We start from the raw sequence: 16,485 nt of genomic DNA on the forward strand, positions 1-16,485 counted from the left end.
AAGTTTGACAATTTGTTGTGTAATTGTGATTCGTTCGTGTTGGGTAGCCTGTGGACCCAATAAGCTTAGCGACCGTGCCCTTTGAGCACGAGGAGAAACAGTCGCCATGTTTGTAGTTTTGTAGTTATGGACTTTACCAGGAAATCTCCAACATAATGAAAGTTTTCCGAAAATGTTCAGTTTACACGATGTAAGATTTTACAGGCTTACTTATTGTTCGATAATATTTGATTTTTTCAGCGAATCGTTAAACGAAAGAGAACAAGCGTAACTCGTAAGCGATCTCGATGGTTGGAATACATGTAGAATAAAGTTGAGTTGTCAGAGTTGTGGATTTACGACTACAAATAGCATAGCTACACTTAGCTACTCACAGGGGGTCCCTGAGCTCCTGCCTGGCCAGATGTTCCAACGGGTCCTCTATGTCCCTGTAAAAGGAATCAGTTAAAGTGAACCAACTACTTTGAAGGAATAAACTTAAAAGGTTCATAGTAAATTGATCTTCATAGAACAGTAGAATCCTGATTTCTCGAACCTCCAGAGGAAACGAAAATTGCTCGAGAAATCGGGGATAAAATTACAGAGAAGTACTATTCAAGGGAAACGAAAATTGGCTCGAGAAATCGGGGGTAAAATTACAGAGAAGTACTATTCAAGGGAAAGAAATTGGCCGAGAAATCGGGGTAAAATTACAAACACTATTAGGAAAGAAAACTGATTGAGAAATCCGGGGTAAAATTACAGGGAAGTAGTTTCCAAGGGAAAGATTGCTCGAGAAGTGGGAGTAAAATTACAGGGAAGTAGTTTCCAAGGGAAACGAAAATTGCTCGAGAAGTCGGGGTAAAATTACAGAGAAGACTATTCAAGGGAAACGAAAATGGCTCGAGAAATCGGGGATAAAATTACAGAGAAGTACTATTCAAGGGAAACGAAAACTGATTCGAGAAATCCGGGGTAAAATTACAGGGAAGTAGTTTCCAAGGGAAACGAAAATTGCTCGAGAAGTCGGGAGTAAAATTACAGAGAAGTACTATCCAAGGGAAACGAAAATTGCTCGAGAAGTCGGGAGTAAAATTACAGAGAAGTACTATCCAAGGGAAACGAAAATTGCTCGAGAAATCGGGGGTAAAATTCCAGAGAAGTACTATTCAAGGGAAACGAAAACTGATTCGAGAAATCGGGAGTTTTTAAAAACCGACGGTTCAAATATCGGGATTCTACCGGCTGAACCTCTTCAAGGTGATTGACCTTCTTTATCATTTTTCTTGCAATGTACCATTTCTACGCGGTAAACTTTCATGATTTATTTGTGACAACTTAATTGTTACTTTCTGTGTTTTAGCAGGTCACAGAGCCAGCAATGCAATTGCACAAGATAGGTTCAAACATAACGACAAAGAATGATTAAAACAGTTTTACTTTACACTTACCGGATGACCTTCAGGTCCAGCATCGCCTTTTGACCCTGCCAAGCCTTGATCACCCTTACAAATGCAAACAAAACACGAATGTGCATTTTTCGTTCAAAAAACGTTCTACGTTCTGTCAGTATCTTTAAGATGCTGACACACGAGGGGTCATCTTGCAGGGCCATGTCATAGAAACATGTACCAGCGACAAGATGATGTGCTTTTTACACGAATGGGCATCGCATCACTACAAATGTTCTGCAAAATTCGGGTTGCACGAGCTGAAAAGTATCAGCACACATGAGGAGACGTGACCCACCAATAAGTTTGTGTTGCATTTTCTTGTGTGTACATGTTGTGTTTAGCAACCTGCGGCGACTTCCCATCCATGTCTTGGCACATTTAATAACTTTATCCTAAATCAAACTGAGTTTCTCTCACTTTAAGGCTTTATACAATCTTTGACCACGTTTAAAACTCTTGATGGTTTTTTTTAACCATAGCGTTTGGCAATGCTACCAACACGAGGGAATCCCTTCTCCCTTTTGCAAGCACCAGAAACGTTGCTAAAATACTGGATAACTTCGGAGAGTTTTACGTTAAAGAATCAACGTAACATATTGAGATTAAGACAATTCAGACATTTTGCCACCTACAACTTCTAAGATCAATCGGTTGTTAGCCATCTAATAATTCTTTTACATCTAAGCAATTGCACTAACATTCTCGTCCTAATAGCCCTCTGGAGAATTTCCAGTCCTAGATTATTGGATTTCCTGTCTTCAGGTATGCAGTCATTATGTTTCAAAAGAATGTATGAAAGAGTCGTTGCGTTTTTTACTTCCGTTCAAAATAATTTTTTTTTAAAACAGCCAATCCAAAAAATTCGAAAGAATTCAAAAATCCTTTGTCCCCACAGCCCTTTCTTTCTCGTGCCAAGGCTTCGACGGCTAAGAGAAACGATAAGAATGTTGTGCTAAAAGAAGTCACAAGCATTATTGGACTAAAATAAAATGTCATTCATACCAAGCCTCCTACATCTCCTTTACTGCCAAGTGATCCAGCCTCTCCTTTACGTCCCTGCAAAAGAATACTCTCAAATTTAAAAATGCATAGATGCTTCATGATCTTTTACTGTTTATATACGCAGCATGCAAAGAGGTACTGTGTTTACGGCAAAGTCGCGCTTGCACACACTGCCGCCATAGCATTATTTTGCCAAGCCCGCAGGGCTAGTGAAAAAACTAACGTCTACCGTATTTATTCGAAAAAACGCCGCGGCGTTTATTAAATTTTTCGCGATTCCAGTGCAGCGTTTATTCGAGGGCGGCGTTTATTTAAAATTCGATTTATTTCTTGCAAACAACAGCATGATAACTGAACATCTAAACTTTGCAGGAACATGTTGTAGTACTTGTCTCAAAAGTCATTTTCAATATCTTAAAACATTGTTACCATCAAGGAAAAGAATTATTTTAGGCTTGCCCAAACTTGATAGTTACTGCATTTACTTTTTGAGTCTATAATACGAATAAACGCCACATCATGATGCGGAGTTTATTCGAGGGCGGCGTTTATTATTATATTTCTGCTATAAAATGCGGCGTTTATTCGAGGGCGGCGTTTAATCGAATAAATACGGTAATACGATATTTGTTATCCAACGTTCTTCTTTTCAATAAGCAGACCTTTGAATTGTGCTTTGCGTCTCATGCAGTCAGGACCTTTCACATGTATTGTAGGTACTATTTTGATCCAATTTGATTAATTTGTCATGACATACCTTCTCACCAGGATTTCCTTTTAGGCCTGCAAGTCCACGCGGTCCAGTAGGTCCCTAAAATAACAGAAGAAAAAATAAGCGTAATAAAACATTTCAACGTTGAGATATTAATTGTCATTCCTGCTTGCTTAAGGTTAGGGCTTGAATATGCTGAACGAAGTTTTTAAATACCACACCCGCACACGATCTTATAAGCATTGCTCCAAAAAAAATTTAGTATCTCTTTCCGCGTCTTGGATATTAAAAGATTTCACAAGATACGGCGATTGCTATTGGTTGAATCATGAGTTACTGCCTGGCTAAAAGAACAGCAAGGACAATGTGTAGATGCAGCTTCATCCATGGTGCACTTATAACCCTTAGAAGAACATTCAGAAACACAAATTTATAACCATATCGTGAATAACATTAGGTCTACTTCCATGGGTAGTCTATGTCCATTAGGATGAACATGAAGAGCTTTGAAGCATTACCATTGCTTTTCTTTTTTCAATGAAATGCTGCGCGCGTCATCACAGCTTACCGACCTCCAACATTTTGTCAAGTTGGCTCAACAATTTGCCTGCACCCACTATAACCACTTGGGAATTCGAAGAAAGGTGCTGAATGCGGCAGCGACATGTCTGCCTAAGTAACATAACATGAAAACAATGGCCAGAGGCTTTAGCTTGAACCACTAGCCTCAATGCGCAGTCCATTGGTGTAACACTCCTGTCACATGTTTAAATTCACTAAACGTACGTACCGACGCTCCCATTTGTCCAGGGGTACCTGGAGAGCCAATGGCACCACGAGCTCCCTGCAAAACGAAAGTTGGCAAAACTAAATGAATCAAACTTTGGTTATTGCAAACAAGGAATTGATGTTTCTTATGGAGTTACATTTATACTGATGTGTTTAGCGTTCGCCCTTGGTCAAAGTAAATCATTGTAAAGTAAAATAAAACCCATAAAGAGGAGGCTTAAGATTTCTATTTGTCGTCGTTTTGCAGGTTTCTACATTGTTCTGATTGAATGGAAAACATGTAATCAAATGATCCTGTGATTGGTAGTATAAATATCGCTTCAAGGGAATGCCAAAATGCTTCAAATGGTTACAATATTTTTTCATTACTTTGATTCTCAAAATCCACTTTTACCTGCTTCCAAAAAATAAAATAAAAATACAAACGTGCAGTGTGCCTATTAAACTTTTTAACAGACCAAATTTCCCTTGCCCATGAGAAACACAAGGAACAAAACGTTTCGTATTTCCACATTATATTCTTCAAGTGCAATTACTTAATAGTGTACAAACACTTTTCTTTCTCTACTTACAAGATAGGCTAACAACTAAATAATATTGGCTGACACTCATAAAGTATCCCAAGTGTTTTAGCTGCATCATGTGACGTGTTTAGACCAATCGATCGCGAAAAATATTTGATGGATTGTAATTTAATAGCAATATTCTTGCCACAGATTAAACCACAGTCTCAACCAACACTCAGAGACAGGAGTTTGACTTACAAGGTAGTTTTATACTGACTTGCGACCCTAACTGTATTAACGTACACCCGACTGCAGTTCTTCTCACCTGTTCACCACGTTTTCCTCGTCTTCCAGGAATTCCAGGATCCCCATCTTGTCCCTAGAAGTTAATTAATTATTTATTATTTATATAAAGGAGACAGACGGCATTGTTTGACTGCTTTTATCTATGCTTTACAAAATACATTAAGTTTAAGTGTAGTGGTAATTAGCCTACACTACAAAAAAATCAGTTAACAGTGGCGGATCCAGACCTTGAGCTAGAGAGGGGGCCCTTTTTGTGTGTGTACACCCTAAAAAAAATAGCGGGGAAGAAAATTTAAACAAAAATAAGGGTCAGCCTGACCTCGCCGGATCCCTCTCCTAGATCGGCCACTGGTTACAGGGTTTTTACTCTTTTGAGCATTTGAAATTCCATGACTTTCCATGACCTTTTCCGTGACTTTTCAAAGTTTTCAACGACCTAAATTTGACAATTCTTCTTGAAAATTTTTACAAATTATCTTGATTTCGGGTACGTTTTTACCCTTTTCTTCACAAAAATAGCCTGCCTAATTTATTTTGTAAAATCGATACCATTTTCCACGAGTTTCCATGACCCAGACTTAATTTCCACGACTCTTCAGGCCTGAAAATGAAATTCTAAAATTCAACGACTTTCCAGGTCTTCCATGACATGTTACGAACACTGTGGTTAAAGAAAATACTGAATAGTTAAAACTACTTTAAATATTGTGGCAGAGCTTTTTAAGGTGCACCTTTGGTCCAGGCAAGCCAGGTGGTCCGACACTACCAGGTACTCCATCAGAGCCCTTGTGACAGAAACACAACGTATTAGCTGACGAACATTTCTTCACAGATTAAACAAGTGACTCGAGATAAAACTCTAAAGTGATAATGCTGTCCTACCGGGTCGCCATCTTTTCCATCTCGTCCAGGAAGTCCAACTGGTCCACGACTTCCCTATTCGAGCAAATTAAGCAGAAGTAAAACAAATAAAGAACCGAAAAACAAGGATTACCGGTATACGTATCAATATAATTGTATTTAGCTTAAAGGCCTGGCCAAACGGAGACGCAAGTGCACTTGCGTTGACTTGCGATGACTTTACATTTCACTTTGGTCGGGATCAAATTTACACGCAAGTAGGCGCAAGCTTTTCACCGTTTGGCCACCCAACGCAAGTCTTGCTGTTTACTAATCTCGTACCCAAATTATCTCAACGAGGTGAGTAAACATCTGAGTACGAGATTAGCTGTTTACTTCAAGTACTAAATTGCAGCGCGCGCAGTAGCATTGAAATGGCTTTTTTGACAACTTCCGTGCAGTTTCGAGTTAAGTTGTGAGTCCGTTTGGCCACCCAACGCAAGTCTGTGCGCAAGTTCAACTTGCGACTACTTTTGGCAAGGGCTTAACGTTTTGCAGCTTAAAATACTGGAGGTATCCCTCACAGTGTCAAATGCACTGTCCATTTCTCCTGTCACCACAAACACAAGAGATTAAAGAACAAATTGAGGTTAAATTCAAAGGTAAAGAGCGAGTATGAATAGTTGATGGTAATATATCATCGCCTTCATAATGAATTACACATCTTACCAGCCCTCCTTTATTGCCAGTTCTACCAGGTCTGCCCGGGAGTCCTGGGATGCCCTATCACAACATAAGAAAAAATACACATGAACATCGTTTATGATATTTCTAATTATCAATGTTGGACATGCGTGACATGTACAAAAACTGACTGATCAGTGGTTTAATCAGAAGCTAGTTAATGAAATTAAGGATGGTGCCTCCTATTGTTACTGCGCACTTGTTCTGCGCATCACGCAATGCATCGAACACACTGGTCGCGCGCGCTTTTGATTAATTTGCTCGCGCAAAATGACGAGTTCAACTACGCGACCAAGCGCGCGACTAAAAATCAAGAAAGATTTCTTGTGCGACGAAATCCAGTTTATGGGCATATACTAAGCCAGGTACGGCGGAAAAGCAACATTTTAGTTACCATTGACCTCTAAAAATGGCCCACATTAATAGTTAAAAACAAATCGCTAAGCGCTTAAACGTAACACGCAAACTGCTAACTACATATGGCGCGCGCGCGAGAGATGCAAATATTTAACTCGCTAGGGAGGGGAAAGGAAAAATGTAACAGACCCCCAAAACGATTCGATAGAGCTTGAAAAGAACTCGTATAACTTTTAAAAACGCGCGGTGACCCCTACTTTTTATTTTATAAAATGGAAGTGGTAAGTCTATAGAGCACATGTTTAGTTTGTCATTAAGTGAAAAAAAAAAAAAATAGGCCGATTTTCTGGCCGTGCACGAGAGAGCTGTTAGAGTCAAAAATTGCTCAAACACAATTATTTCGTTAATAAAATCGTAGAACACGCAGTTTCGAAGACAATATTTGTTAGTTATTTTAAAGATTGTTATATTTAATGTTGATTTTGTTCATGAAAAACCAATTTCAAATGGAATTTGCAAAGAATTTTATTTTATTTTACGTTTTGCTTTAAAATGCCACGTCAGCACTTTTTTCCAGTTCTCAAACCTAATTATCTCGAAAATTTGCGTGGCTACCCCCAATTTTCTTTTTGGATTTTAATAGCCCTTGGTAACATCTACAGTCTTGCACAGTCTTCGGCCACGCAAAATTACTTCGTTATTAGTAGGCACCGTCCTTAACGAATTTGGATACAAAATTCGCTCTACCACCTATTTTTTCCTTGTCCCGCACCCTTTACTTATCCTCCACAGTCTGTAACAAGCTAATGAACATCATACCGTTTGTCCTGTTATTCCAGTTGATCCTCGTTTGCCTTCTGGCCCTTTGTCTCCCTACAGTGTATTAAATCAATCAATCAATCAAAATCTTTACTTATAAACACGATTTGAGTTAAAGCTAGGTAGCTCGAGGGGTCGTGTATAGAATGACTAGTAGATAAAAGGTATTTAACTATAGTAAGGTAAAAACGCTAAACTAATCGCTAAAATTCTCAAAATACGAGTAGATAAAATCGAATGCGCAGTGTATTAGATCAATTATCAGGTGTATTAGATCAAATGCAATGATTGTAGAAGCTTTAACTCATTAGTATGATGTAAAAGTTCAATCATAGAAAACAAATACTGCTACATACTGGTATTCCATCATCTCCTGACGGGCCATCATCGCCTGCAATTCCTACAGGGCCCTAAAACAATAAAAACAATCTACAATGTAGCACACAAGTGTCTGAGTTAACCTGTAACCTTCAGGGTCGAGCTGTTCAAAGCACGATTAAGCTAATCCAGGATTAGCGTGAATTTTGATTTAGGTGTTTCAACGTTCAGTGAGGTTTTTATGTTTGTATTTCCTGTCTTCCAGTTTTGACGTGGACTAGTCTCGAACTCCACAAAACATAAGCATTAAAATACTTTTTTACCAGAGAAATTGAACCCTCGATCAACTCTTAATCCTGGGTTAGTGTTAATCGGCTTTCGAACAACCCAGCCCAGCATATGGATAACCTTTTTTTGCTGTTGAAACAGTTCAATTGACAAGTTAGATTGGTGCACCTATCCATTGCGTGCTACTTATATACAAAACCTTATGTAACAAGAGGACGACAGCGAATTCGTTTAAAATCACTCTTTCAACTTTTTTTTCTGACAAGACATTCATATTAGTAGTATGTGGGGTAAGGCTAGGTTCCTTTAACTAGCGATGTACTGGATCGTCTTGCAAATGAATCTTTCTCAGTAGTAAGAATACAAATGAGTAGCAAGACGGATTTGTCAGAATTGATCATGTGAACATTGACAATTTGATCCCGAACATCCATATACTACATACAACTGGTATGCATGTATTCTTTATGCAAAAAAGGCTTAGGGGAACTTCAATTGTATGATACATAGCTTCGCGCATGTATACTACTGATGATTCTTTCTACACTATTGTGTTTTAATCAACAAGTTTGTCTTACTTAGTCATGTTCCACTTATAAATAACAATGAAATGGGCCAAACATGAAGCAAAACTTAGTGATATGTCACGTGAAAACGCATGAAAAGGCCCATCAAAACGTCACACATACGCGAACACATTTTGACTGCTTGGAGGGTCTTGTTCTTCAGTCCTCTTCATGGAAACAGTGTGGAAACACTGTCAAATTTTGTTAAAGTTATCAAGTGAAGATACCGTTGTCTACCATACAATGGCTTCATTTTTCTAATCAATTCATTTAAGAGCTCACTCCGCCTGCACCACTTTTCTTTTCTAAAGTAAGCTTTACATTACCCTCCAACGACCAAATTCAATTTAAGGTAGATCTTGGATGGATTAAAAGGGAAAAGGAACGCCAAATCTGTCAGCACTCAGCTTGATTTATTTTAATTACTGTACCGGTGCTCCTACAGGTCCAGCCTCTCCAACTGGTCCACGCGCACCCTGCAAGAAAAAAAAAAGATATTTTACAAATAAAACAATAACATTACGTATACATATTTTGGTAAAAAGCTGTTGGGACAATATACACTTAACGTTTTCGACCATTGAGATCATGAGGGTCAGAGTGACATTCTGATGATAATCTCAATGATTGACAATGTTTAGTGTTTTAACAGCTGTTTACCTAAATTTTTATACTTTTTCTCAAAGCAAAATGTCTAATAACATCATACCTCCACATTATAAAAGAACAACTAGAGAGATTTTGATGACTGATGGAAAATTATGCTAATAAACGTATTTAGAGAGTCATACAGTCGTTATATCGGTAAAAAAGTTCAACTGGAACCTAGCTACAGCATGTCACTGCGATTTAGCAAAAGCAAACCAAAGAAACTACTTATATATCAAAGGAAATCTCACCATTTCGCCTGGTCTTCCATCTTTCCCTCTTTCTCCTCGTAAACCCTGGTAAAGCGGACAAACTTTGTTAACGAAATACTAAATAAGACGCGTTGCAAAAGAGAGCACTGTAAGATGAAAGTGACGGAATATACAACCAAAAAAGTTGCTCATTTTGTATAAGTTTTCTAATCAAAAATATGATTACAATAACGTACAGTTATCACACTAGAGCAACTTCACTTGTAATGTACATTTTCATTGGTTTTCCATTACAGTGGTATGCCTCGTAATTGGATAAAAAGTTTGCACCACTTTCTCAACCAATCAAAGTAAAACCAAAATCAATCCCGACTCGCTCACCCCATTTTGCCTGCGTGTTGTGGCAGCTACATGTATTTGCTTCGAGTTGTGATTGGTTTACTGGATTTCTGTGTCCTTTGTGATTGGCCAGATGGTTACATTTGCTTTGGTTTTACGTCACTCAATCGCAAATTGTTCTATTAACCGTGCACAGCAGGTTCCATTTTGAGTAACTCACCGGATTTCCAGCACTTCCAGGCAAACCTGGAGCTCCTACTTTCCCTGAGGCACCCTACAGTAAAATAAACCAGGACAGGTGCAGATTACAATGCTTGACAGGACAGATACATGAGTACACTTTTGTCAAGGTATCAAAGATTGGCATAACGAAAGTCGAGATACATGTACATCTTACACAACTATTTCTGACAACTGCAAACATAACATAACCAAAGGTGTGTAATGTTCATAGCAGAAGGTTCATAAAATGCACATGACGCCCTTGTGTTTGTTTGTATGAAAAATGTAACATTTTCTTACTGGGTGCTTTCTTTCATGGCTGTCTCTGCAAGTTGTTATCATTTTCAAATGCACCGTTACATCATACAATTTCTGTGGTTATATTTTACCTGAAGACCTATGGCTCCTGGGCGTCCAGTCTCTCCCCTTTCACCTCGACGACCCTGTCATATTTCCAGAATAGTATTACATAGTATATAGTAAAGTCTGTGTCGCACCAAGTAGCCCATCAACGGACCTTATCCCGGCTTCTGTAGCATTTAGCGACTAGGAATATTTCTACTCCTCCCTGAATGGGATACTAGTCCATCGCAGCTAATGTCACAAAGAAGCAGCCGAGGAAAAAGTTTGCACATGACAGTGTTCAAGGAATATAATTGCTTGAGTTAATATAGCCCATAAAGCTGCTAGAAGACTGCACCAGCCTGCAACACCGTGAAGATCACGGAAATTCAATGGAATTTAAAAGAAAATTCAACTTTGCGAAGTTACAAAAGCAGACTGTGGATAACTTTTGACAACACACACATACCTCTCTGCCAGGGGAGCCTTGCTTACCCTGCTGGCCTCTTGCACCACGATTACCCTGGTAAAAAAAATAATAACATAAAAAAAACTTTTCTGCACAATTGATTGCAAGGGCTCTTGACACATAACGCATCTTTTTATTGGAAAAGTAGTAAATGAAATTATCCTGTTATAAAATTATCTTGGTAAAACCTGCAATAAACGTTTCGATTGGGATAACACAAACTTGTGATCTCGTGTTCAGGGGGCATTTATCATATCCGAATTGATTAAACATGCATGTCCGAAACAATCCATTTACGTTCTAAGAAGTAGCGTGATTTTTTTCTGATTTAATTTTTCTGAGCATTTACCATTGCTTGTACTGCACTTCTAGACAATGTACACATAAAGAATTTATCCTTAAATTTATCCTGAATATTTCTTTTTTTATATAACTTCACAGCACCTTGTCTCCTCTGCCTCCCCGTTCTCCCGGCGCGCCGTCTCGCCCTGCAGCACCCTGTTAACAAAACAAAATTAAAAACATTTCTTCATCAATTACGTGACAAAAAACGTCCTCCTGTTTTATACATTATTTGCTTTGGGTAAAAAAATTCTGTATTGCTAGTACTAGTAGCGTTTTACAAAACAAAACCAGGCAGCCGAGTTCATAAATGAAACAGAAGAAATAATTTTTTGTCCTACGATGTACTAAGTACAACATGACTGAGTTGCTATGCGACACTTAAATCAATTTTTTGGCAAAATCTAAATATTTTCTCAGGCGAACAAACAAATACACAAAATCGTTCTTCCTGAGTGAAAATAGGACTTAAAGTGAATAATGGACTTAAATTTTTTTTTCTGGGAACATCGTACACACAGCTACAGCTCTTATAACTATTTACCGTAGCTCCTTTTGCACCACTGAATCCCATAGGACCCTGTTGGCCTTGTCCTCCCTGTCATGAAATTGGACATATTCAACATTATATGAAAACAAAAAGCATAATGGATTTATGTACAAATTTTAAATGATGGATCAAAAACCAAACGTTTTGAACTTCAAAGTCATTATCAGGGTCAACCGTTTCAACGCTTATGCAATACTTACAGCAATGCCTAAGTTTATCTTCACTGTGATCACTCATTACAGCAAAACACGGCAAAATGATGTTGAGATGTTGCGGTCGCGTTCTTGTAATTAAATTTACGTGATCATTAATCTTTCAGAATTTGTCGCAAGATTACACATAATTACTTTGTTTTGTTTATTCACTTGGCTTCAACAGTTCATTCTGAAAATTTGTTTTAAATCACACATCCTTGTCCCATCTTGAAGAAGAGAAGTCCAGAAACCAAGTGTATATTCTGTCAGCACAACACGAGAATAATTAATTTTAGAAAACGCAAGCCCCCAGCGAGTGTTTTCATAATCTCTGTATTATTGCAAAAATGTCCCAAACAGACTTTTCAACCAATTGAGCAAATAAAAAAGCCAAAATATTGAGCGAAAGAAATGACTGTAGTAATGGATGCGCTGAAAAAAGAATTAACTAACAGCGGGGGCAGCTGTAGTGTCAACTATCCCCAGTAAAATACTTACAGCAATTCCAGCAGAGCCCGGGCGACCATCATCACCAGGCTGACCCTAAAAACAGGAAAAGCAGGTTACGACTGGTTTACAATTCATGCTCTATACGTGCACAAATTGAGCAGACCTCTTTAACAACAACCACAAATACTACAACCAAGAGAAAATTTTTAGTTTTTGACAAGTTTGTAATGTATAAACTCAACCTCAAATTATTGACAGTCATTAATTTTGATCGAAAGTTGAATAACTGACATAGCCAGCAAAATTTGCTACAAACAATTGTTTCTCCGTGTTTTTTTTGCAACCCACAAAGGCTGACATGTCAATTCTAATGACTGACTGTCAAAATGTTTCTCCGTAACATTTCTAATGTGTGTCCAAAACTGGAGAATTAAAAAAGTATATTTGTTCATCAAAACTCATTAAAAAGTATAAGATGATTATTGTCCTACCTGCACTCCAGGGCTACCAGCCCTTCCCGGTTTACCTGATGCACCTTGGGCTCCCTGCGGTGAAAAGAAACTATTTGGCCTTGTACTAATAATAGACTTATTAAGAAAAATAATGAACCAAATACATTAATTCAAACCATTAGTTATCTACATTGCACATTACAAAGAAAGTAAAGTTGCCGTTTTTAATGTGCAACATTCAAAGAAACATGTACATAAACCTCCTTACACGAAACGGCCATGTAGTTGGAGTAAATGAGAGGAATTCATTACAACTGATAATTAAGGATTGTATATTAAAGTATATTTACTTCTGACAAAATCGTTTGATACACTGCCAAGTTTCAATATCATAAAAAACTGAAATAAAGTAAACACGAACTTTGTGTAAAGTAAAGTGTTTAAAGTGTAACATCTTGAAAGTAACATCAAAAAAAATAGCCAGTGTCAAACCACAAACAAACTACAAGAAAGTTTTATTGGAGGAAAAGTCTAAACACCTCAACAAAGGGTGACAAGAACATTTTACATTCCAACATACCCTTGGACCAGGCTTTCCGGTTTCACCAATGTCGCCTTGGCGTCCCTGTCAAATGAAACGCATTGAAACTTACTTTTATAATAAAGCAAATACCCCTTTTCCCAATGACGTCCAACAATGAGGCTGCTACAAAAAATATTTGTTTCACAAAATTAAATAAACATTTACGTACAAGTCCAAATTTAAATATTTTGTTGGCCAACATTTTGCTTCCATTCCAAATGTTTGACCCAAGACATTTCAAGAACTGCTTATCTTTGTATAAACGTCATTTGCTTGTCAGTTTCATGACTTATGACTTAATTCACTTCTGTCAATAGTTCAGATAAAAGCTATTGCAGCTGGTGAGATGTCAAGCAACAAAAAAATACTCTTCAAAACGAGATGGGGGACTTAGTTCTCTTAGAATAAGTAAACCAACAACAACAAGAATTGGTAAAGTATGTCAAGCAGTCCCGTTTTGTATACTGATTCTTCAATTAAAATGTCTAAATAAAGCGAAGAATGAAATCAAATTTCCATCAATGATTTTATATCAGGAGAAACCCTGTCAAAGTGTCAGAATGCTCACCTGTTCTCCTTTTGAACCAGATAATCCATCAGTTCCCGGTTTTCCTTGATCTCCCTGTAATATACATATATAAATGTATCACTTGAATAACAAAAAGACAATATTAGAGTGTTCCACAAGTTTAATGTTGCAACCTGACAAGGTGACGATCTCCAAATGGATTTTGTTTTACTGGGCCCATAAACTGAATCTAACGCGTCGAAACACCAAATGTCACTACCGCGAGATGGTGCGAAGAAGAAAGCCACACGGCCAGCTACTAAAGCTTTCACACAAAAATGTTTAGTAGATGTGACACCTAATGGCAAAAGTGTCAGTCCTTCTTTAAAGTCTGAGTAGTTGAAATGCTGAATGTCAGCTACATGAAATGGCACAAAGGACACATGAAATGGCACAAAGGACAAAAACAGATGGACAGCTACTTAAGTCTGAATGCTGAGACACTTTGTAAGTTTCTCACCCTTGCTCCAGGCCTTCCTTCTGCTCCCCTGTAACCGTGATCTCCTTGGGCACCCTTTGAAGTAAATCATGATATAAAATGAAATTATCACGCACAATGTTAATTAACTTTTGCTTGACAACACTAAAATGACAAATATTGAACCATGCGACAGATTACCGTTGGTCCTGGTTCACCGATTTTTCCACGTTTGCCTGGCTTTCCTTGTTTGCCCTATGATGAATAATATGTCGAATTTTAGTTCACAAGCAATGTAAATGAAAACATTTCCTGATGCTCCAAATATATCATACCCTCTTTCCACTTAATCCTCGAGGGCCTAGGACTCCAATAGGTCCAGCATTTCCCTGAAAAAAAAAAAACAATTTTTTTTAGAAGCAAAAAAGAATGCTTATAACTAAAATGTTTTGAGAGAAAAAACACATAGTTCCACACACTTAAGGAAGCGGGTGTAAAAATAGCAGATAATAATTTACATATACCAAATTTTACAGGTTTGTTCTAACATGTGTACAAACATGAACTTTTACTAAATGTAAGATGTAAACAACTGTGTCAGCAAAAATTGGTATTCAGTTGTAAAATGACAACGAGCATACCTAATTGTCACCTCTTGGAATTTCCGAATTCCTAGGAATTCCAAAAAATTCTCAGGAATTCTTGGGAATTCCCAAGAATTCTTAGGCATTCCCAGGAATTTTTGAACAAAGCTGGGAATGTATTTTGCAAGTAAGGTCAGCAAGCCTTGATATGGTTCTGGTTGCAATCATATTACACAAAATGCATTGTCCATCTTGGTGTTCTACGAGTGGTAAAGGTGTGTCAATTGGATGAGTTTTGTACCGTTGATCAAAATAACTATTAAACTTACTGCTGATCCCTTCTCTCCTATTGCTCCTCGCCCTCCTGGACGTCCTGGTGCTCCCTGTCAACACAAAAAGAGAATCCATATACAATACAAGTAAAATGCGTTCAAATCAGACAAGCTTAGAATGTTATCAATTACAGCACTTGTCCCCAGTTTTGATAACAAAAAGTAGCTAGCGGTTGTAAATGTTACTCCTCCTCATTTGTCTTCCTGCATAAGATGATAGGCTATTGTATTTTACGAACAGCACATTTGTCAGGTTATCCAATAATTCTGAATTATTAGCTTAACTGGAAATGTTTCCTGCCCAAGAGCACAAGACGAAGAGAATTTTCCGGGTCAAACTATCACTTTGTAGTTCTCTTTGGACATAACTGGTTTGATCCATTTCACTTCTCAGCACGAATTTTAGCCAGCTGAGTAGTCACCCTGAGTCAAGTGTCTCTTTATGCAATCTTAATTTTTGCCCGGCTCAAGAGTCCATGTCTAAGATTGGACCTGAGAGACTGGTCATTATTCAGTGTGGGTGGGGAGGGTTGGTGGAGATAGGGGGAGTGTCATTTTTATGCAGGGAAAAGGTGGGGCACATTAACTTATGCATGCATATCTGGGAGGTTTAAAAGAGGGAGTGGGGGTAGGATCAGCAAAAAACGTGCTTCATAAAAGGGGAGGCCAGTCTCTGACATGGCTCTATAAAGATCCTCCTCCGACCTCTCTGGTTGTGGTAAAATTCACAGGCCAAGTTACAAGCAGGGTGGGCAAGCTGGGAGGTAGCCAAAGCGGTGGTACGGAACAGGGAGTGTTGGACAGAAAGCCTGACGGCCTTATGCACCTACTGGCATGAAGAGACTTGATGACGATGATGAAGTAACAAGCAATCCATTACAATTGTTCGAATCTCTTTTGTACTAAAACTATGGAAAATCTCCCAGTAAACATTGCAAAACAAATGTGACGGCCGTCAAAGAGGCTGCCATTGCAGCCATTGTCGCAGCAATTTTTCTACTTAATAAACAGGAGGAAGAAGGTATGGAGACTGTTATGGATTAGCCGAATGTTCTGCGGAAATGTGCATACACATTCTGGCCATTCTCATTCCAGAATGG

General features: G+C 38.2%; 1 protein-coding gene across 2 annotated transcripts in view; it reads right to left on the reverse strand.

The window, feature by feature from the left end:
• Nucleotides 1-16,485, reverse strand: part of LOC144661318 (uncharacterized) — a 67,269-nt gene that overhangs the window by 21,129 nt on the left and 29,655 nt on the right. For both annotated transcript variants that reach the window (XM_078522042.1, XM_078522043.1), the window contains 26 exons: nt 15,383-15,436; nt 14,805-14,858; nt 14,671-14,724; nt 14,512-14,565; nt 14,052-14,105; nt 13,481-13,525; nt 12,940-12,993; nt 12,497-12,541; nt 11,799-11,852; nt 11,357-11,410; nt 10,913-10,966; nt 10,491-10,544; nt 10,100-10,153; nt 9,580-9,624; nt 9,112-9,156; nt 7,865-7,918; nt 7,509-7,562; nt 6,318-6,371; nt 5,631-5,684; nt 5,480-5,533; nt 4,768-4,821; nt 3,938-3,991; nt 3,193-3,246; nt 2,436-2,489; nt 1,431-1,484; nt 375-428 (listed from right to left, as the gene is read on the reverse strand). In XM_078522042.1, coding sequence (XP_078378168.1) covers nt 375-428; nt 1,431-1,484; nt 2,436-2,489; nt 3,193-3,246; nt 3,938-3,991; nt 4,768-4,821; nt 5,480-5,533; nt 5,631-5,684; nt 6,318-6,371; nt 7,509-7,562; nt 7,865-7,918; nt 9,112-9,156; nt 9,580-9,624; nt 10,100-10,153; nt 10,491-10,544; nt 10,913-10,966; nt 11,357-11,410; nt 11,799-11,852; nt 12,497-12,541; nt 12,940-12,993; nt 13,481-13,525; nt 14,052-14,105; nt 14,512-14,565; nt 14,671-14,724; nt 14,805-14,858; nt 15,383-15,436 — 1,368 coding nt within the window. The remainder of the gene's footprint in view (nt 1-374; nt 429-1,430; nt 1,485-2,435; nt 2,490-3,192; nt 3,247-3,937; nt 3,992-4,767; nt 4,822-5,479; nt 5,534-5,630; nt 5,685-6,317; nt 6,372-7,508; nt 7,563-7,864; nt 7,919-9,111; nt 9,157-9,579; nt 9,625-10,099; nt 10,154-10,490; nt 10,545-10,912; nt 10,967-11,356; nt 11,411-11,798; nt 11,853-12,496; nt 12,542-12,939; nt 12,994-13,480; nt 13,526-14,051; nt 14,106-14,511; nt 14,566-14,670; nt 14,725-14,804; nt 14,859-15,382; nt 15,437-16,485) is intronic.

This window comes from Oculina patagonica, chromosome 7, assembly GCF_052425735.1.
Source record: "Oculina patagonica isolate OP01 chromosome 7, crgOcupat, whole genome shotgun sequence".
In the NCBI taxonomy this organism is placed as follows: domain Eukaryota; kingdom Metazoa; phylum Cnidaria; class Anthozoa; order Scleractinia; family Oculinidae; genus Oculina; species Oculina patagonica.